The 18,420-nt window shown below is 50.2% G+C and overlaps 1 protein-coding gene across 4 annotated transcripts in view; it reads left to right on the top strand.

Moving 5' to 3' along the window:
- TENM4 (teneurin transmembrane protein 4) overlaps positions 1 to 18,420 on the top strand; it is a 913,628-nt gene that overhangs the window by 800,425 nt on the left and 94,783 nt on the right. For all 4 annotated transcript variants that reach the window (XM_075546361.1, XM_075546358.1, XM_075546360.1 and 1 more), the window contains one exon: positions 8,994 to 9,210. In XM_075546361.1, the coding sequence (XP_075402476.1) occupies positions 8,994 to 9,210 (217 nt within the window). The remainder of the gene's footprint in view (positions 1 to 8,993; positions 9,211 to 18,420) is intronic.

Here is an 18,420-nt window from a genome sequence, read left to right as displayed (position 1 = left end):
TAAACTTGAATTTCAAGCTTCGTTAAGAATGTTGTTGCAGTGTTTTTAGACTGTGAAACAAAACAAAAAACAGTTACGCAGTGCGGCTGAGCTGGGAGTCACTTTATTGGCTTGTTTTTCTTTTCATTTATGGTTGTGGCCTTAATTTACATAAGCAAAAACCAATTCTGAGAGTGACTCAGTAATTCCCAGACTCCTGGTGCCTCTGTTGGAATGACCCGTTCCTCCAGATGTCACCAGGGCACTGGTCAGTGAGAGGCCCCGCTGGGACCAAGAGGCTCCTGCTCACTCACTCACTCACTCACTCACTCACTCACTCACTCACTCACTCGGAAATCCTTGTGTTGTCTTTTTGACAAAAAAAAAAAATGTGTCCTACTCATAGCATGTCATTCGTGATGAGCTACCACACACATCTCCTCCCTGAGTGCCTTCTGATGGGGATGTTCATTTCCTCCCCAACCCAGAGATGACAGACCTGTGGCCCAAGTATGCCAGGTGACTGCATGTAAAAGGAAGCATGCTAAGTGACTATCACATGGAATGGGAAGGTACCTGGGAGGCAGCAAAGCTCAGTGGTGGGGATGTGCTGCCCCAGGTGGTTAGGGGCCCAAATCCTCGCTCCTCTGTTTGCTCACTGTGTAACTGTAAGCCCCTCACCTTTGCTAAGCCTTAATTCATCGCCTACAACTGTCAAATTTGCTTCCTCCCACTCCTTTCCACCTGTAATCACAGAAACATGATGCTTACTATTTTTTAAAATGCATCTGTAACTGTATAAGTATGTGTAATTGGCTTTTAAAATAGAATCACGCTGTCATTTTATGGAGCCCTGCTGGAGCAGTAGGTTAGGAGTTGGGCTGCTAACCACAAGGTCAGCAGTTTGAGCCCACCAGCTGCTCCATCAGAGAAAGATGAGGCTCTGTGCTCCCATGAAGATTCACAGTCTCGGAAGCCTTAGTGAGCCATTCTACTCTGTCCTGTAGGATGCGGTGGGTGTATTTAATTTTATATTCTACTCTTTTTCACCTAAGATTCTAATTTATTTCCCCGTGTGATAAAACATATTCTCAACTTTGCATTTATTAATTAAATTTTGTAATGAAAATTGTTAACCTATTCACTGTCAGGAGGAAAGAGAAAAAAGACAGGTCTATAACTGCACATAAAGGAAAACTGCGATGATCATGTGAGAGCATCACTAAGTGCTGGCAGGGCACTCTGGGTATATGACCCCCAGCTCTCACAGTCACCTAGCAAGGCAGACATTTGCTTACAGGGAAACTGAGGCAGGCACGGAGATCTGAAATGATGGGCCCTAAGTCACGCAGTGGCTCAGTGGGAGGCCTGGGAACCAATGTTTAAACAGCAGCGGTGGCCAGAGTCATGAGTCCACTGGAATCAGACAGCCGTCTCCTTTTGAGGAGGGGCTTTTAGCCGCTGCAAGGTGTGATAATCTCTTTATCGTGGGCTGCAGTACAGATAATTGGTGGTTACGATCTGGAAGGAAAATTTGCAAGAAAACAAGAACAAAGCTCTCTGTCCTCCTTCGCCTTCCCCCCCTCCCACTGCTGAAACGGAGAGTTCACCGAAAGCCATAGAATTTGGTCACCCTTCAGACTATCTCTAAACCAAGTTTTGTGTGATAAGAGACGAGAGAGAAATTGACCTTTAAAAACTGTATTTCAAGGAGCAGATAAAGATTTTGCAAGCCCTTTGAAAGAAGGCACAGAATTTATGATCGCAAAATTACAAAAGCTTCTCCCAGACGTATACAGAAGGGAGGCACTCTCATCCCGCCCCCCCCCAGTGCCCCGGGCTCCCGCCCACACTGTTGGCAGTCTGTTGATGGCCAGCCGTTCCGTGGCTGGACTGCAGACAGAAAGGGAGAAAAGCCTGGCTCGTGGGCTCTCAGCCAAGAGAAGAGTGTGGCCGTCAGAGCGAAGGATGGGTGTGTTACACACTGTCCGTGGGATTGTCCGTGTAAGCAGCCTTACAAACGACTGCCGTTCAAAACGCTCTCTGGTCCAGACATTTTCCTAGCCTGTCCCCACCTTTTTCTCTTTGTGGCTCCTGTTTGTCCATCCCTGTCATCTCCCTTGAACCACTCTGTCACTCCCAGGAGGTCTCCCAGCCCCACCTTGAGTCAGGTTCCCACGTAAGGGACCCCCTAGCCCCTCTGCTTTCTTCTTCCCCACTGGTCTGTTGTCTCCCTCCAAGCAACTCTGCTGAATTCTTCGCAGGTAGTGCTCCTGTTTCATTCCCCTATGGGGAATAATAATGAGCCCACAGGAAGTGCCGAAGGCACACAGTCTTTTCGGCTTTCGGCGCCGTTAGAAAGAGAGGAAGGACTATGTCCCAGGGAATGGCCCTATCGCCCCCTCGGGCTCCTCCCTTGTCCCCCACCCCCACCCCAATGATGGCACTGCTTGATTTGGGATACTCAGTCAGTCATTCAGCTGATGTGCTTCCTGCGTGCCAGGCCCTGTGCTGTGCATATTGGATGCAGGCCTGCCTCTTCCCTCTTAGGGAGCGAGGGTGGAGCTGGAGGCACCGCCGTATCAAAAGCACTGATCTAGGCAGAGAGACCAGCTGGTGAACAGCGCCTTGCAGCTGAATTTGGAGACAGATCGGGGATCAGATTCCCACTTGTGCAGTTTCCCCCGCTGTTCCCACCTGGAATGCACTATGTCACCTGAGATCCAGTTTCCTCATTTGTAAAGTGGAAAAGGTTAACTGAGCCCCTGCCTCTGAGTTCTCAGCCCCATTTCTTATCCTCTAATTAATTATTTTTGTTTCTTAGAGAGTTTGAATATACACCAAAGCAAACAGAATCGTAGAAGGAGCGTGTCTTTCCCTCCCCCAACACTAGTAATCAACCCTTCCCGCCAACTTCTGCTTTCTCCCTGAGGATTTTGAAACCAATCCTAGGTATCCAATCTTATCATTTGGAAAAAAGTACTCCTTTAAAAAAAACCTCATGGTATCATTATCAAACCTACAAAATTTAACATGATTTCTTAATTTCATCAATTATCTAGTCGATGTTTAAACTTCCAGTTGTTTTGCAACTGGAATCCGGTCCTTTGGGTCATTTCGTTGTAATTGTTGCACAGAAGGAGGTTATGGTAAAGAGGCATTTCCTTGAACGCCACCTTTGATGGTCGCATAGCCACAGAAAGTGTAAAACCGTATGAAAGCCGAACGCTGGGTCGGGGGAAGCCTGTCACAGAAGGAAAACGCAAACGTTTTCCACGAAGCGTGAGCGCAAGAGAAGGGTAAGACAACACCCTGTTACAGGCAGGAAGCCTGCAAGCCCCAGGAAAGCAGGGCAGTCCCACAGACTCCCAGCTTCCAAAGATTCTAGCATCACGAAAACGCATGAGCTGCATCTCACCACCTCCATGTTACAACCGGGCTCACGGGCCAGTACTGGAGGATGGACGTGGACTAGGAGCCCTTCATTCTGGCCACTCCCTGCTCCTCTCCCTCCCCATCAGAGGCCTCTGCTGGGTGCAGCAGTGTGGTGCCTCTCCCAGCCTCCAGCAACCCCAATAGCTGCTTGGACGTTTTCTTCAGTCCTTCACTGTCACCAATTAAGAAGAGAAAGTGGGGGGGGGGCGGCTTCAGGACTGTGAAGCAAAAAGGAAATTTCTAGACAAAATTATGCACCTTCTCAAAAGTTGGGGTTTAGGGTTTAGGACTATTTTAATGAAAATTTAAAGAAAAGAAACAACACACACACACACTAAATTTTCCTGTTATGATGGTTGATTGCTTTCCTATCAATGGAAAGAACAAATTTTATGGAACATGAAGATTTTATAAGCCAACCAACTTATGAGTAAACTTTGTGATCTATGAAATCTTAGAAAAGGTAAGTGTTTCTCAGCTAGCCCAAAGGAGAGAGGTTCCTGAACATCATGTAGCGAGCGGCTTCTAGTCCACCCCCAACTGCGCTTTCCTGACCCCAGGGCATAATAACTCTTCCTTTTCGTGTGAATCTCCTGAAGTTGATGGATCATCTCTGCCTAAGAACATGGCACAGCAGAGATCGTCCCTTACTGCAGAGGAGCCACACGCGTCCTCTCAGGCTGCCACGTGGTGCCTTTGAAAATAGGGAGAGGACTTTGCCCAAAAGCTGGTCTCATAAATGACAGCCTTTGATAATAATTTTGTGGACCCTAGTCACTTTAATGTATCCCTCTTCAATGTGATTGTTCGTGTGAGGGGCAGTTTGGCCCACATGCACTGAATGAGTTATTAGAAAGCCCCAACTTAAAAAGGCAGACCAAATTCTGGGCCCGGCACTAATTTGCGCATGGCACACAGTGAACAATTCCACCTTCTGGGTTCATGTGGTACCTCCATTTCTGAGGAGCCCCATCTGCAAGCCCCTGAAGTCTCCACTTCCCTGACTGACAGGAGTCTTGTCATCGCCATGTTTGTGAAGTTCAGTTCTCTAAGACAAAGGCAGGGTGGTTCAGCGGTCACATTCTTGCCCTCCATGGTGAAGACCAGGGCTCTGTCTCCAGCCAGTGCACCACATGCCTAGCCGCCACCGCCTCCAGTCTCGGTGGAGTTTTGTGTGTGGCTCTGGTTCTGAACTCACTTTCTCAGAACTCCAGATGAAGATGAACTAGAAAGAAAGTCCTGTATCTAATTTTTTTTTAATCATCCAGTGAAATCACATCAATCGCTGCAGTTTGAGTTGCCGTGAGAACCCAAGCTTTTCACGAAGGTCTTCAAATTAAGAATTATACAACCAAAATGGCCCAACAACTCCAAGACGAGAAATCAGCCTGAGAAATGGCTGTCCGGGGCTCAAAGAACCTTTCACATTGCAGAAAGAAGCAAGTCCAGACTCCTCCACTGGACTTGCTTCGGGACCTTGGCCAAGTTCCTGTAGCACTTTGAACCTTCGGTCCCCTCTCTCAAATGAGGGCCTTGACGTCATAGGGTCGGGAAGACGAAATGAGACAGGCCTTGTGAAGCACTTAGCGCGACGCCTGGCACCAGAGAACTGTGACGTATCCCCGTCATTCAGTTGGTGTCAGCAGTAACGGGCACGTCATTCTACCCAGCCTTCCTCCCTGACGGACTCCAGAGCAGACCTCCCTCCTCGGCAGTACGCGGTCCTCCCACATGCCTTAGAGCCCAGTGTTTATAAAGAGGTAAAAATCTGGTTTCCAGAGACTGCTTCGGCAGTAAACAAGAGCAGGCAAGAGCTAATAAAATTTCAAATTAGCCATGACTTCTCACGGCCCTTCAATTGTGCTAGCTGATTTAATGGTCAGCGTCCCCGCTCCCTGAGATTGAATAATGGAGCATTTCTGCATAGTTACGGATGCGGCAGCTGAATCTGTCATGCCAACATCAATAGCAGAATGCAAATAACCCTCAGCTTGGGCTGTGATTATGTGTTTAAGCGATGCCTGACAGGGGCAGCCTGAGAGTCGGGGAGCCCGCCGGCTACAGGAGACAGGTGCCTTGCTAGGCAGTTGGTGTGTTTAGGAGAACCTGGGACAGGAGCCGTGCTGCAACGAGAGACAGGCTTTCTCCCACAGCTCAGACTGAATTCGGCAGGTGAGTGAGCCAAGTTCTAGATTCACAGTGCTGAAGGACTACCACTTGAGTGAGCTCTTACTATGTGCCACCTGCTATACCAGCCATTGACGGCATAGTACTAGGCTTTGTGCTTACTTAACAAATGCATGCCACTCATTATCTTTTTAAAAAATCATTTTATTGGGGGCTCGTACAACTCTTATCCATCCATCCATTGTGTCAAACACATTTGTACATTTGTTGACATCATCATTCTCAAAACATATTATTTCTGCTTGAGCCCTTGGTATCAGCTCCTCATTTTTCCCCTCGCTCCCTGCCCCCCTCCCTCACGAGCCCTTGATAACTTATAAATTGTTATTATTTGGTCATGTCTTACACTGTCTGACATCTCCCTTCACCCACTTTTCTGTTGTCTGCCCCCCAGGGGGGGGGGTTATATGTAGTTCCTTATAATCGGTTCCCCCTCTATACCCCACTTTCCCTCCACCCTCCTGGTATCCTCACTCTGACCACTGGTTCTGAGAGGTTCATCTGTCCTGGATTCCCAGTGTTTCCAGTTCCTATCTGTACCAGTATACACCCTGTGGTCTAGCCAGATTTATAAGAATCTGGGATTTGTAGAATTGGGATCATGATAGTGAGGGGGTAGGAAGCATTAAAGAACTAGAGGAATGTTGTATGTTTCATCATTTCTACACTACACCCTGAGTGACTAATCTCCTTCCCCAAAACCCTTCCATAAGGGGATGTCCAGTTGCCTAGAGATGGGCTTTGGGTCCCCACTCAACACTCTGAACTCCCCCTCAACTGCAATGATATGATTTTTGTTCTTTGATACCTGATACCTGATCCCATCGACACCTCATGATCACACAGGCTGGTGTGCTGCTTCTCAGCTAGATGGCTACTTTATCTTCGAGTCTTTAAGACCCCAGACATTGTATCTTTTGATAGCCAGGCACCATCAGCTTTCTTCACCACCTTTGCTTATGCACCTGCTTTGTCTTCAGCGATCGTGTCGGGAAGGTGAGCATCATGGATTGCCAGTTTAATAGAACAAAGTGTTTCTGCATTGAGGGAGTACTTGGGTGGAGATCCACTGTCCATCTGCTGCCTTAATGCTAAGCCTATAAATATATGCACATAGATCTATTCCCCATCATCATATATAAATATATTTACATATGTGCATGCCTGTATTTAGACGTCTATATATGTCCTTTGCCTCCTAGTTCTTTCCTCTATTTCCTTTTACTTTCCTCTTGTCCCACTATCATGCTCAGCCTTCATTTAGGTTTCAGTAATTCCTCTCAGTTACATTGCCCTTGATCAAGCACGTTGTTAGGTTCAGGACATCTTCTGCCATTGCCTTTTGTTTCTCCTGTTTTTTCATTGAGATTACTGGGGCTGATTACTGTTTGAATTGCATTGCTTCAGAGACGCCTGGTGTCATTTTACAGAAAGTCAGAGACCGGCTATTGCTGGGAGACTCCTAGGAATGCTTCTTTGAACTGCCTGCAGCTAATTTCACTATGAAATTGGCCTACTGCTTTATCCTCCTGCGGCTTCACTCTTTCCCTAGTCAACCAGTATTCTGTTATTTGGAGGGCAAATTGGATGGTCCTCTTAAGGGACACTTGTTGGGTTGTTGTAGACACCAAAAGATGGTGCTGCACTGGGTGATCTCACAAGAAGCGATGATGGTGTGGCCCACAGCAACTTGGGGCACTGGAGAGTGAGTGCTGGGGTGTTGCAATGGGAGTGCCTCACAAGGCTGATGCGTTGCCCGCTTTGATGCAGAGCACCGTGAATGGTGGGAAGAATTGCCCCGGTCAGGTAGATGACTGCGGAGGTTGGGTAGATGTTCCCACAGTGTCATGAAACGTTGGTGAGTGTTGGCCGAGATGCCTTAGGCCGTGTGAGCCGCTACAGTAGGCAGAATGAAGTTCCCTCAGTCACGTGGGACCACAAAGGATGGATAGGAGCTCCCCCAACCACACGGGCAGGGTTTCCACCCCCCAAAGAAGGTGGGTGGGATTTACCCCTGAAGAAGTTGGGTGGGATATCCCCTGGTGGAGGGTGGGCAGGCATGCCGCTCATTCTTCCCCAACCGTTTTTAGATAGTTTAAGAGACCAGCCCAAGGTCTCCTAAAGTAGTAAATTTCAGAGCCAGGATTGGGCTCTGGACAGTCGGGCTCCCGAGCCCATACTCTAGAACTGCACAGCCCTGCGGGAGACGAGGAGTTTTCTGGATCATCACTTCAGGATCATCACTGGGCTCCTAATTGCAAGGTTCATGGTCCACGCACCCACCAGCCCCTCCGAGGGAGAAAGATGAGGCTGGCAGCTTCTGTAAAGATCTCGTCCCAGATACTCCATGAAAGGCCATTAGGAAAAGGAATCGGCTCCACGGCTGTGAGTTTGGGTGAAACAGGGCTAGAAGCCCTTGGGCACTGTGTAGCACAAAGAGTATTTGTGTCTGTTTTATTAAGAGGGAAAAACTGGGTTTCAGAGATGTCACGTAGCTTGCCTAAGGTTGCAGACCTAGAAAGAGGAGAGAGAGTTCAGCCTGAAGCCCAAGCTATCAATGTGTGCTGTCCTGTGGATGGGGCTCGAGTCCAGTCAGTGACTGTGCAGGGCACCCCCTCACCAGAGGCAGAGCCAGGTCTCCAGAGGACTGAGGACTGCGTCTCAGGGAACGCAGTTGCCTTGCAGCTGGGAGAGATTCTGAGTAGTCCAGGGCCCTTACCTCCCCCGACTACCCTTCCTCTGCCCCCCAAACTAGTCAGTCACTAGATCGGAAATTTTTGCCTCTTAAATCTCTCTCCAAAACATCTGGTCCCCTCAACTCACACTGTTACCTCTCCAGTCTACGAAACCATTACTTATCCACTTGGCAGCCTGCAGCTTCCGCGTGCCCCCACCTCCAACTCCCTCCAGTCTGTTCTCTGCACTGCAGGAAATGGTCTTCCCACAATGCTAAGCAGATGCCTCTGCTTATAGCCTCTCTGTGCTGCCCTAGCAATGTCTGATCCTGGTGCCTCGTTCCTGCTATTTCCCTCACCTTCCACATGCCAGCACTCAAATTTAGGGACTCGTGTGAGCATGTTCTGTCACCTCCTTTAGATGTACTGATCCTTCATATAAAGCCTCTCTGAGGTTGCGCGTATGGGTAGATAGCTGAAGAGGTAAATCCTCCCCATTTCCCTCTCCTTTTCCCTCTCCCTCACAAGACTGGTAGGCTAGGACCAGGTCTGAAACCCCTTGGTTTCCTCAGTGCCCAGCAAAGGGCCTTGACTTTCTCAAGCACTTAATCAAGTGTTTCCGATGATTGGGTCACAACAGAAAGGAGCTGCAGAAGGCTGGACTGGCATGACTGATGAAACCTAGCAATCTAAACAGATACCCTGTCTCCCCTCCAGATGGCTTGGCCGACTGCATGGACCCTGACTGCTGCCTGCAGCCCCTCTGCCACGTCAACCCGCTGTGCCTGGGCTCCCCTGACCCTGTGGACATCATCCAGGAGACACAGGCCCCAGTGTCCCAGCAGAGCCTCCATTCCTTCTATGATCGCATCCAGTTCCTGGTGGGCAGGGACAGCACACACATCATCCCCGGGGAGAACCCCTTTGACGGAGGGTGAGTCTATAAGGCCCTGGGCTCGCCGGAGGAGGGTCAGGTGCGGGCGGTGGAGGCTGGGGGCAAACCAAGAGGGCAGCAACACAGGTTTCTGGAGAGGGCAGAGAAGCAGCCTCAGGTACCCGGATTTAGAAAACTGCTCTCCGAGGCATTTGGAAATTTTTATGCGCCAAGGTTTGCTGCTCCTGCTGGGTGATAGATGGAAAGCGTGATAAATCCAGAGTCCAAGGGGAATCTTGGATCAATACTCACTTTGCAGTCAGCTCTCACTGATCCTGCGGCCTCCAGAAGTGCTGGAAGGTGTGGCCTCTGCTCACCCTCAGAGCTGAGGGCCACACGGTGTTGCTGGGGTGGGGGTTACAGTGTTGGAGGGTACACCCAAGCCATACACCCACATGCTTTCCTTTTTCAGTTGTGTCACCCTTCGGAGCTGTTCTTCACAGATGACCACTGTGTGCCCAGCCCAGTGCTAGGACCACAGGAAGGGGAAAGGACAGTCTCTGCTTTCCATTGGTCACAAGCACAGTCCGCTGGGTGAACTAAAAAGAGACAGTGATGGTGTGATAGGTCAGAGATATGTCCCCAGGGGTCTCTGGGAACATAGGGGAGGTGTGTTGGGGTTGGAAGGGTGCAAGGTGGTTTATAAGCTGAAGTTTTTGAAAAACAGCTTTACTGCCGTGTACTTCACGTGCCAAGTTTAATTGTCCAGTCATATTAGGAAGAGTGGTACAATCATGACCACAATCAGTTTCACAACGTTTTTCTCTCGTACCCATTGCTGTCGGCTCCCCATTTCCCCCCAACCTCTCCTGCCATGCCCTTAGTTCATTTTTTATTCAGTCACTGACCGTCTCTATAGATTTATCTATCCTGGATTTCATAGTCAGAGCATCATACGAAACACAAACAGGAAGTGAATAGAGACAACAGTAAAATCAACAATGACAAGACGTAGAGAACCCTCCATCGAAAAGAAAGCAGACAATATGACAAATTCAAACAGCTTTGAAATGGGTCAAAATGGATATCAAATGATGAGGTATAACATTTCAACCGGACCACTTGTGCCATAATCCACTTTACAACGCCCTGTGTCTGATAGCAAGGCTAGTAATATTCCTGGACGGTGTTCAGAGGGGAGTCACCACAGCTTCATCCTTCGGCGGACCCTGGAAATGGTTCGGGTTTCCACTGTCATCTATCGTCTTCTGCAAAGCATTTGTTCGCAATTTAAGTTCTGATACAACTTCCCTCCTTTGGATTTGGATTTTAGTTTTTACAGTCCTTGTATCATACCAGCTGGTGTGCTTCTGTGAGTTTTAAAGACAAGAAATAAATACCTCCACAATGAAACGAGAAGAATGTTCCAGAGAGAGGACTGACTGACACAAAGACCCAGAAGCATGGACAGAGCCAGCAAAGGCTAGCTCTCTGTTTTCTGGTCCCCAGATCAGGAGCTGTTATGGATGAAGAAGTAGACAAAAGAGAAGAGTCCACCATAATGGATTTGGGATGTCTTCCAATGTAGCGTAGTGATGCCTCTTCTCTGCAGAGCTTTGAGAGCAGTTCACCTCAGCAGTCACACCTGGTGCACCTGCATGTGGATTATTTCCATGTCCAGAAGCCTGAAGAAGCAGGTGATCAAGTCCTGGTCCCTGCCCTATGAGGACTATCGGAGTAGTAAAGAGGGTGAAGGATGTCTTTGAATTTATTTTAAAAGAAAAATCTGCCAAGCTTAATAATTGATTGCATTACAGGATGCTGGAGAGAGGAGTCTAGGGGGACATTACCTATTTGACTTAATGTTAGACTGAGGATTCAGAGTTCAGAGAGGTTAGACCACCTGCTGAAAACTACACTATAGATTCGGTAGTAGATACAGGAGTAGAAGTCAGCTCCCAGATCATTATTTATAGATCTGTCATCTTCCATTAAATTACATAGAGTGAAAGCCGAGAGCGGTCATTTCTCCAAGCCCACAGCACTTAGGGCAGGAGCTAGAAGCTAGCATTTTCTCTACAAAATGAATGGGGAGTGAATGGTCTTCTCCAAAGTATTCCTGGGAAGCTTCCTCTGGCCTAATACTTGTCAAGTCTTTAGATTCCTGCTCCTCCCTGGTCCAGATTCAGCTGAGGCCTCTGTCACCACTGCTGACCCTCACCAAGCAGGTGAAAATAAACACAAGGGACCAGAGATAGAAGCCAGGGCACCAGGTGCCGTTGTCATTAGCCCACCCACTTGGTATTCTCTCATCTGAACCTGGGCCGATAGTATAGTGCTTATTTGTGTTGTTGGGTAAAGTGGAACCAGTCACCAAGTTTGAGTTGGTGACTCCTTTTTATATGAGAGAGTATAGTAAAAAAAAACCAGAAATGATAAACAATGGCCAGAGTGTGAATTCTGGTTTTACCTGCTGCTGTGTGCACCCTCAAGGAGACAGCGTCACCTTAGTGCATTGTTAATTATTGTCAGGGTCTGTCGGAGTCAGTTCTGACCCAGAGTGGCTCTCGGTACAACAGAGCGAGACCCTGCCTGGTCCTTCCCCACCCCTGCAATGTGGCAGCTGCTCCGTCAATCCATCGCATGGAGAGACTTACTCTCGTTGGGCTGCCCTTCCATGTTACCACCAAGCATGATGTCCTTCCATGGGGACTAGTCTCTCCTGTGTGGGCCACCAGTTATAAAGGAGCAATAATAGTGAGATGCACAAGGTAGGCTGAAATAAGCCACTCTGCACAAGGCTTGGTGGGGGTGGCTAGTTGCCATCAGGATGTTTCCAACTGACGAGGCCTCCATGCGTGCGGAGTTGAACTGGCTGCTGCGTGAGGTGTCGGGGGGCAGCGATCCTTTGCAAACAGCTCATCAGGCCTTATTCTGATGTGGCTGGGGGTGGGGGGCCGGGGGGGGCGGGAAGTGGACCACCAACCTTTCAGTTAGCAGCTCAGTACTTCACCGTCTGTGCCATCAGGGGCTCCCAGCGAGTGGCCCGCGAGAGGAAGTGGTTATTACTGAAGTATGACATCATGAAACCGGCTTTGATGTCTGATAAACCCACATGATCTTGGGGGGCGGGGGGGCGGGGTCTATAACTTATATGAGCTTCAGTCTCCTCATCTGTCCAGTTAGGCTGATAATGCCTACTTTGTAAGGCTCTTAGGAGAATTGCATTTTTTCAAATGTCTAGATGTCTCAATATACTATCCATCATCAAAAATGATGGCTTGCTAATGACAAAAAAAGTGCTTGCTACTTAATAGTGGTAGTAGTGGTGGTGATGAAGATAGCATCAGGAAGAGCTTCTAATTCCACTGCCATTGTTGAAATGGAAGGAACTCTTGTGGTGTAGTGGATACGCATTGGTCCGAGGTCTGAAAAGTCAGCAGTTCGAAACCACCATCCACTGTGCAAGAAGAAGGCAGGACTTTCTACTCCCATTAGCAGCTACAGTCTAAGAAGCTCATAGGGCCAGTTCTACCCTGTCCTCTAAGGCCACTATGAGCTGATTCAAGGGCAGTGAGTCTGGTCTTATTGGGTGTTGAAGTGGATACTTGAGAGTAACCGCCCTCTAGGAAAGCCCGCCAGGCACACATCAGATGAGCCAGGTGCAGATTGTCAAATCCTTATTTCAGGAAAGGAAGAAGCAGCAGTCTTGCCCATCCAGCACTCCCTTGGGGTCCTCAGTGGAGAGCACTCCACAGAGTTTGAAAGGTCTGATTGGCAGGCAGCTGGCCTGGCGTGATGCCTGTGGGCAGTGAGAACGACAGCCGTCCTCTTGAGGGCAAAGCCTCGTGCTCTCCTGCACCCGTATGCTGCATCAGAGTTCCTACTGCCTGGGGTCCCATTTCACAGTCTCCACGAAGCCAGCTGTCACCCAGTGACCCACAGCCTTTCTGAGGCCAGCAAGGAAAGGCCGTCGCTCGCTCTATGGATTCCCTGCTGAGCATCAGGCTCAGGGTGGCTTGAAGATGAGGCGTGCTGAAATCTTAGCTGCCTGGGCCATCGGGAGGAAGAGGAACTCGAAGCCGGGAGTTAGAGCTAAGGGTCCACTGTTGAGAGAGCCAGTTTCGATGTTCCGGGCCCCCTCGAGCATTCACGGGGTTCATTTCCTCAGAAATGAATGTGTAGCCCCATGTCCAGAATGTGAGCATAGGGGGTTCGTCAGTGCCGCACTGGGTACCAGGGCTGCCTGGGCTGCGCCTGCTGCTTTTGCATGGATCGCGTGGTCCGTGCAGAGGAGCTGCAGCGGGGACAGCCCGGAGGGAAGGATGAGCGCCCTGAGTGTGAGGGCCCCAGGCGCGCACAATGGAGCTGGGCTGGGCTCCGCAGAGGAAACTTTCAGCTGTAGGCAGAAGTGTTGCCAGATGGACCTGCAGCCCATCCCCACCCCACCCCAAGGACACTCTCTGGTTCATCTGTGTCCGCGGCGTCCAGCGCATACCAGGCCCAGGGCAATTATTTAATAACGATTTAGCTAAGATAGTGGTTCGATCTGACATTTCACCCCTACCGTCCTCAACATGACATAAAGTGATAGGGGCATGGATGACCTCAGCTGATCCGAAGTAGGGATCAGAGCAGCCATGAGAGCCACCGCTGTCCTGTCGGTCATGTGTAGATCATCTCTTTTTTCCTGGTTCGGAGGCCTGAAGCTGTGGCTGCTGAGGGAAGCACTTGTCTCTCCCCCTCCAGTCGCGGGCGGAATGCGAGGAAGGGTGCCTGCTGGGGAGAAGGGGCTGCACAGAGGTCCATGCAGTGAGAACAGGTGCTGGGACCCAGAGCAGAGAGACGGCAGAGGGAGCCGTCTCGAACAACACACAAGGTAGAGCCAACGCTGTTTTCCACCGTGGCTTCTATGGGTTCTCGTAAGAGAACTCATCCGGCATAAAGAGCTGGGGCGGGGCCGACTGGGCACCTCAGTGAGGCGTGGTGGGTCGCCGACACCGGGCAGGTTAAAAAAGCATAGCGGAGCATAGAAGGAGCTTCTGGCTCTTAGAGTATCCATTCAGCATAGGTCTGAGGACACGACATTGCTCAGGAAAACAGTGTGCTGTTAAACCTTGCTGGGCTCCTCTAGGCCAGGAGGTTATCGTCCCACTCAAGAAAATGGGTGGGGATGGCGAGGGAGAGGCCATTGGTAGGTGACTGGATCCAAAGGGAAAAACTCAGGAGGACTTCAGACCAAGAGAATGGTGCCCGAGAGAGGCCGTTCCTGTGCGCAGCAGAGACGGGGAAGGGTCAGGGAGGAGCAGAGCTGTCTCAGAGAAGCTCGAATTGATAAATGTTGACCCCATACTTACTGTGCCCCAGGCTTGGAAGAAAATACGCATATGTACCCCTGACTTTGAGGGCCGCCTGTCTTGTTTGTTCTTGAACCCCTTGTGTCTTCTGGGACAGGGGCGGGAGTTATCCAGCCAGCCTGTGGGCCCTCTAAGGCCCGAGAACTCATCCGTCCCAGCCAACTTCGCACACCTCACCAAAAAGAAGCAGGCCCAGTCATCACATTCCGAAACCCAAAAACCATACTGCTGAGCTAGCACGACCCTGTAAGACAGGCTCGAACTCCCCTGTAGGTTTCTGAGATGGTAGCTCTTTACGGGGGTAGAAAGCTTCGTCTTTCTCTCCTGGATCGGAGCAGGCAACAGTCACCGCTGGCTGCTGCAAGTGACTAACTGAAGACAGGGAAACTGAGGGGTCATGGCACACGAGTGAGCCGTGAAATCAGAGTAATGGGTCACACTGCCCTTTGTGTTAAGGAGAACGGAGTGAAGCATCTCAGTGCAACCCTGCACAAGGACACTTCACAAGTTCGTGGGGAAAGTCCACTGCCTTTCAATGTCGTTTGTTCACAACTTTCCGAAGCCCGCTCCTGCTACTTCTGGCCATCACTCCCATTCTGTATGCTGGTGACAATGACAGCGGCATCGGGTTTCAGCCGGCCAGCGTTGTTAAAGGGCTAGAGTCAAAATGACCAACAGCCGGACTTCCCCAAACAGCCCATGACTGGCCAGAGTGCAGTTCTGGTGACGTCCACACTTGACAAAGCAAAGGTCAGGAGCTGTGTGCCAGTGTCCAAATCATGGACATCGAGATGGTCTTAGGAAAGCTCCAAGTTGAGGGTCAGGGCCAGCATGAGGGGCCATGTGGGAAAAGGAAGTACTCAGGAGCCCACAAGACCCGAAAGGTGGCGTCGAGACAGGGACAGAGGCTCTGACCCCAGCCACAGGTGCACCTGCTCTCGGGCCACCAAAACAGCCCAAAGCTGTTGTACACTGTCAGCTGCCGGACTGTGGGATCTCTTTCCCACCCTTTAAAAAGGCCCATGGTTTCCAGGAATTTGAGGAGTGGAGGTATACAAGAACAAAGCCAACTGGAGAGGAGGGAAATCTGATCCTGCCGGTCTGCAGGATAACCAAGGCTGGGCGGGCGAGCCCTGGCAGGGGAACATTGGTAGACTCCACCCATCAGTGTCAGCCCGGCCGGTAGGCAGTCTCTGCTTGTCCTCAGAGAGGCTGAGCATGAGGGACCATCTAATGGGGTTCAAATAAACACCAGTTTCCTGACAGCTGGCCTCTGAGCGAATTTATTATTGAATTATAGTCCTGCCTTTTAAGAACAAGCGGAGCTGACAGGCTACCACATCAGTTCGTTTGTTTTTTTGTTGTTTTTTTTTTTAAGAGAGAGAGAGACAGTGATAAATGCCCCTGATGGAAGATGGAAGAAAATAAAGCTCCTTTCTACCTCCTCCAGAACCGTCAGGCAGTATATATTATTCATGGTGGTGGTTTTAAAAACTCCCTCCCCACATAGAAATGAGTGTTTATGATGATAAAGCCAGGGGGTGAATCCGAGTCAGGATGGAGGGAACGACTTCGCATGTGATCCTGAAGAGCAGCTAACAGCCCTCTGCTCTGTCATTGATCATCCCCGTATTGAGTTCAGAAACGAATTACAGTCCCTGCTGGTTCTGCAGTGCAGGCTTGTCCATCACAGGGGCAGACAGAGGATGCAGCGGTGAAGCAGAGATTCACAAGTTCCTGTAGCTAAGTGATCCGAGGCAAGCAGGCCTCAGTTTCTTCATCTGTACCATGGACTCGGGGAGATTAAAGGAGAGAAAATACCCAGAAACCCCAGGCTGGCGCAAGGTCCACGTTCAATAGTAGATCCTGTCTTAGCCACAAGTGGATGGCTTTCATGAGCAGATGTTCTCAAGTTTGGGAACTGGAACTTGGAACGCATGGTGCCCGCTCTGGGGGAGAAGACTTTGTCTGCTCTGGGGGAAGACCTTTGTCTCTTTCCTGCTGCTCTCCCTTGGCTCCCTGGTGACCACTGTGTGACGTGGCATCGACCTTCCCCCATCTCTGCGTGTGAGCTCAATGTGTTCTTTTAAAGCGCAAACCAAAGAGACAAAGTCTTTGCCATCAACTTGATGCCAACTCATAGCAAACCCATAGGACAGGGTAGAACTGCCCCCATGAGTTTCCTAGATGGTAACGCTTATGAGACTAGAAAGCCCTGTCTCTCTCCCTCGAGCAGCTGGTGGCTTCAAACTGCTGACCTTGCAGTTAGCAACCCAGTGCATCAACCACTCCGCCACCAGGGCTCCTACCATATCACCCTGTTCCACGGTTGGTGTGTTAGTCTGGGTAGACTAGAGAAATCCATGGACACACCTATGTGTATAAGAAAGAGATTTATATTACGAGAGCAATTGAACATTGAAAGAACAGCCCAGCCCAGTCCAGATCAAGTCCAAAAGTCCGATATTAGCCCATATGTCCAATGCCAATCTATAAATCTCTCTTCATATTCACAAAGCACATGCAGTGAAGCCAAATGCAGGATGATCACGAGCCAGTGGGTAGAAAGTATTTTGACTCCAGTGGTGTTGTGAGCATCTCAGTGCTGGCAGGGGTCTCTCTGTCGTTTCTCTGGCTTCCGAAGTATGGTTGCGTCCATGTGGCTTGTCTTCTGCCATGTTTCCCAGGGAGTAGCAGAGAGAAAGTGGGGTCTTCCGCCTCAAGGAGGAAGTACCAGATTCCCCAGAATTCTCAGGAGAAGGCCATGCCCACACCGAAGTCTCATTGGCTCTCTCCAGATGGACAGCCTAGACTCCACCCCTACACTCTTAATCCTTCAATGGACACCAGATTAGGTGGCTGCCACAGTTGGGAGATGGGATTCGCAAGAAGTCTCCTCACCTGGCTGAGCTCATAGGGTTGAAGTGGCAGAGGCAGCATGTGAGGCGAGGCCATTTGGCCGGAGAACCCACTCGCTGAGCCGCGTCTTCCCTTGTCATTAGGGGTTGTGGCTTGGCCCCCATCTCAGAGTGAGCAAGTACACAATGGAATGCTGCCCCCGGTCCTGTGTCCCCTTCCCCATGAGCGGTTACAGATCAGAACATTGGGGATTTAGAGGCCGATTATCAGAAGTCGACCTCTGGGCCTTTCTTCTCAGTTCTTCTTAGCCTGGAAACGCTGCTGAAACCCAGTCAGCATCATAGCAGTGTGCAGGCCTTCATGGACAGGCGAGCGGTGGCCGTGGCCGTGCCTGATGGGCGCAGGCAGGGAACTGAACCTAGGTCTCCCACTTGGAAGGCAGGCATCCTACCACTGAGCTACCATGGCCCCTTGCCGTCCCTGCTAGCTTCTCCATGAGCCTGGCTCAGGATCTGCCATTTGGCATCTGCACAGCAAGTCCAAGTCCAGCTGGCCCTGACTTCCTCTAGATCCAAAGATTTTTAAAAATGAAAACAAAAATCCTGTGCTTGGTGCCTAAGAGGACTGGTTCCAGAGTCCAGCTGCACTTTTTGCCCACTGTGTGACCTTGGGCGCATTTCTTCATCTTGAGCTTCTCATCTGTCCCTGGAGGCTAGTCATACACACCACCCGGGGATGCTGTGGAGACTCGGTGCGATGTCAGCACGTGGCCGTCGGGGCAGTAAGGGGCCTTCCTGTGAGCCGCCACCATCACTAGCACTGCTTGTGCTTGCAGGGTTTGTGTGTCTCTTACTGTTACCACGGGGACTGGGGGAGAAATGAGAAATGGCGGTGCAGTTTTCCAGACGAGAGGGAACCATTGGTTGAGCACGTCAGCAGCGGAAGCTGGGTTCTGAGACCCCAGGGCCCCGAGTGGGAACACTGCCAAGCAAAAGGGCTGGCGCTTCTAAGTCAGGGGTTTTGTGTTTCCATCAACGCCGGCAAGTGCCAAGCA

The sequence above is a fragment of the Tenrec ecaudatus genome, chromosome 4 (assembly GCF_050624435.1).
Source record: "Tenrec ecaudatus isolate mTenEca1 chromosome 4, mTenEca1.hap1, whole genome shotgun sequence".
NCBI classification, from domain to species: Eukaryota; Metazoa; Chordata; class Mammalia; order Afrosoricida; family Tenrecidae; genus Tenrec; species Tenrec ecaudatus.
Note: the sequence above shows the minus strand (reverse complement) of the source record. Positions and strands in the feature narration are given on the sequence as shown.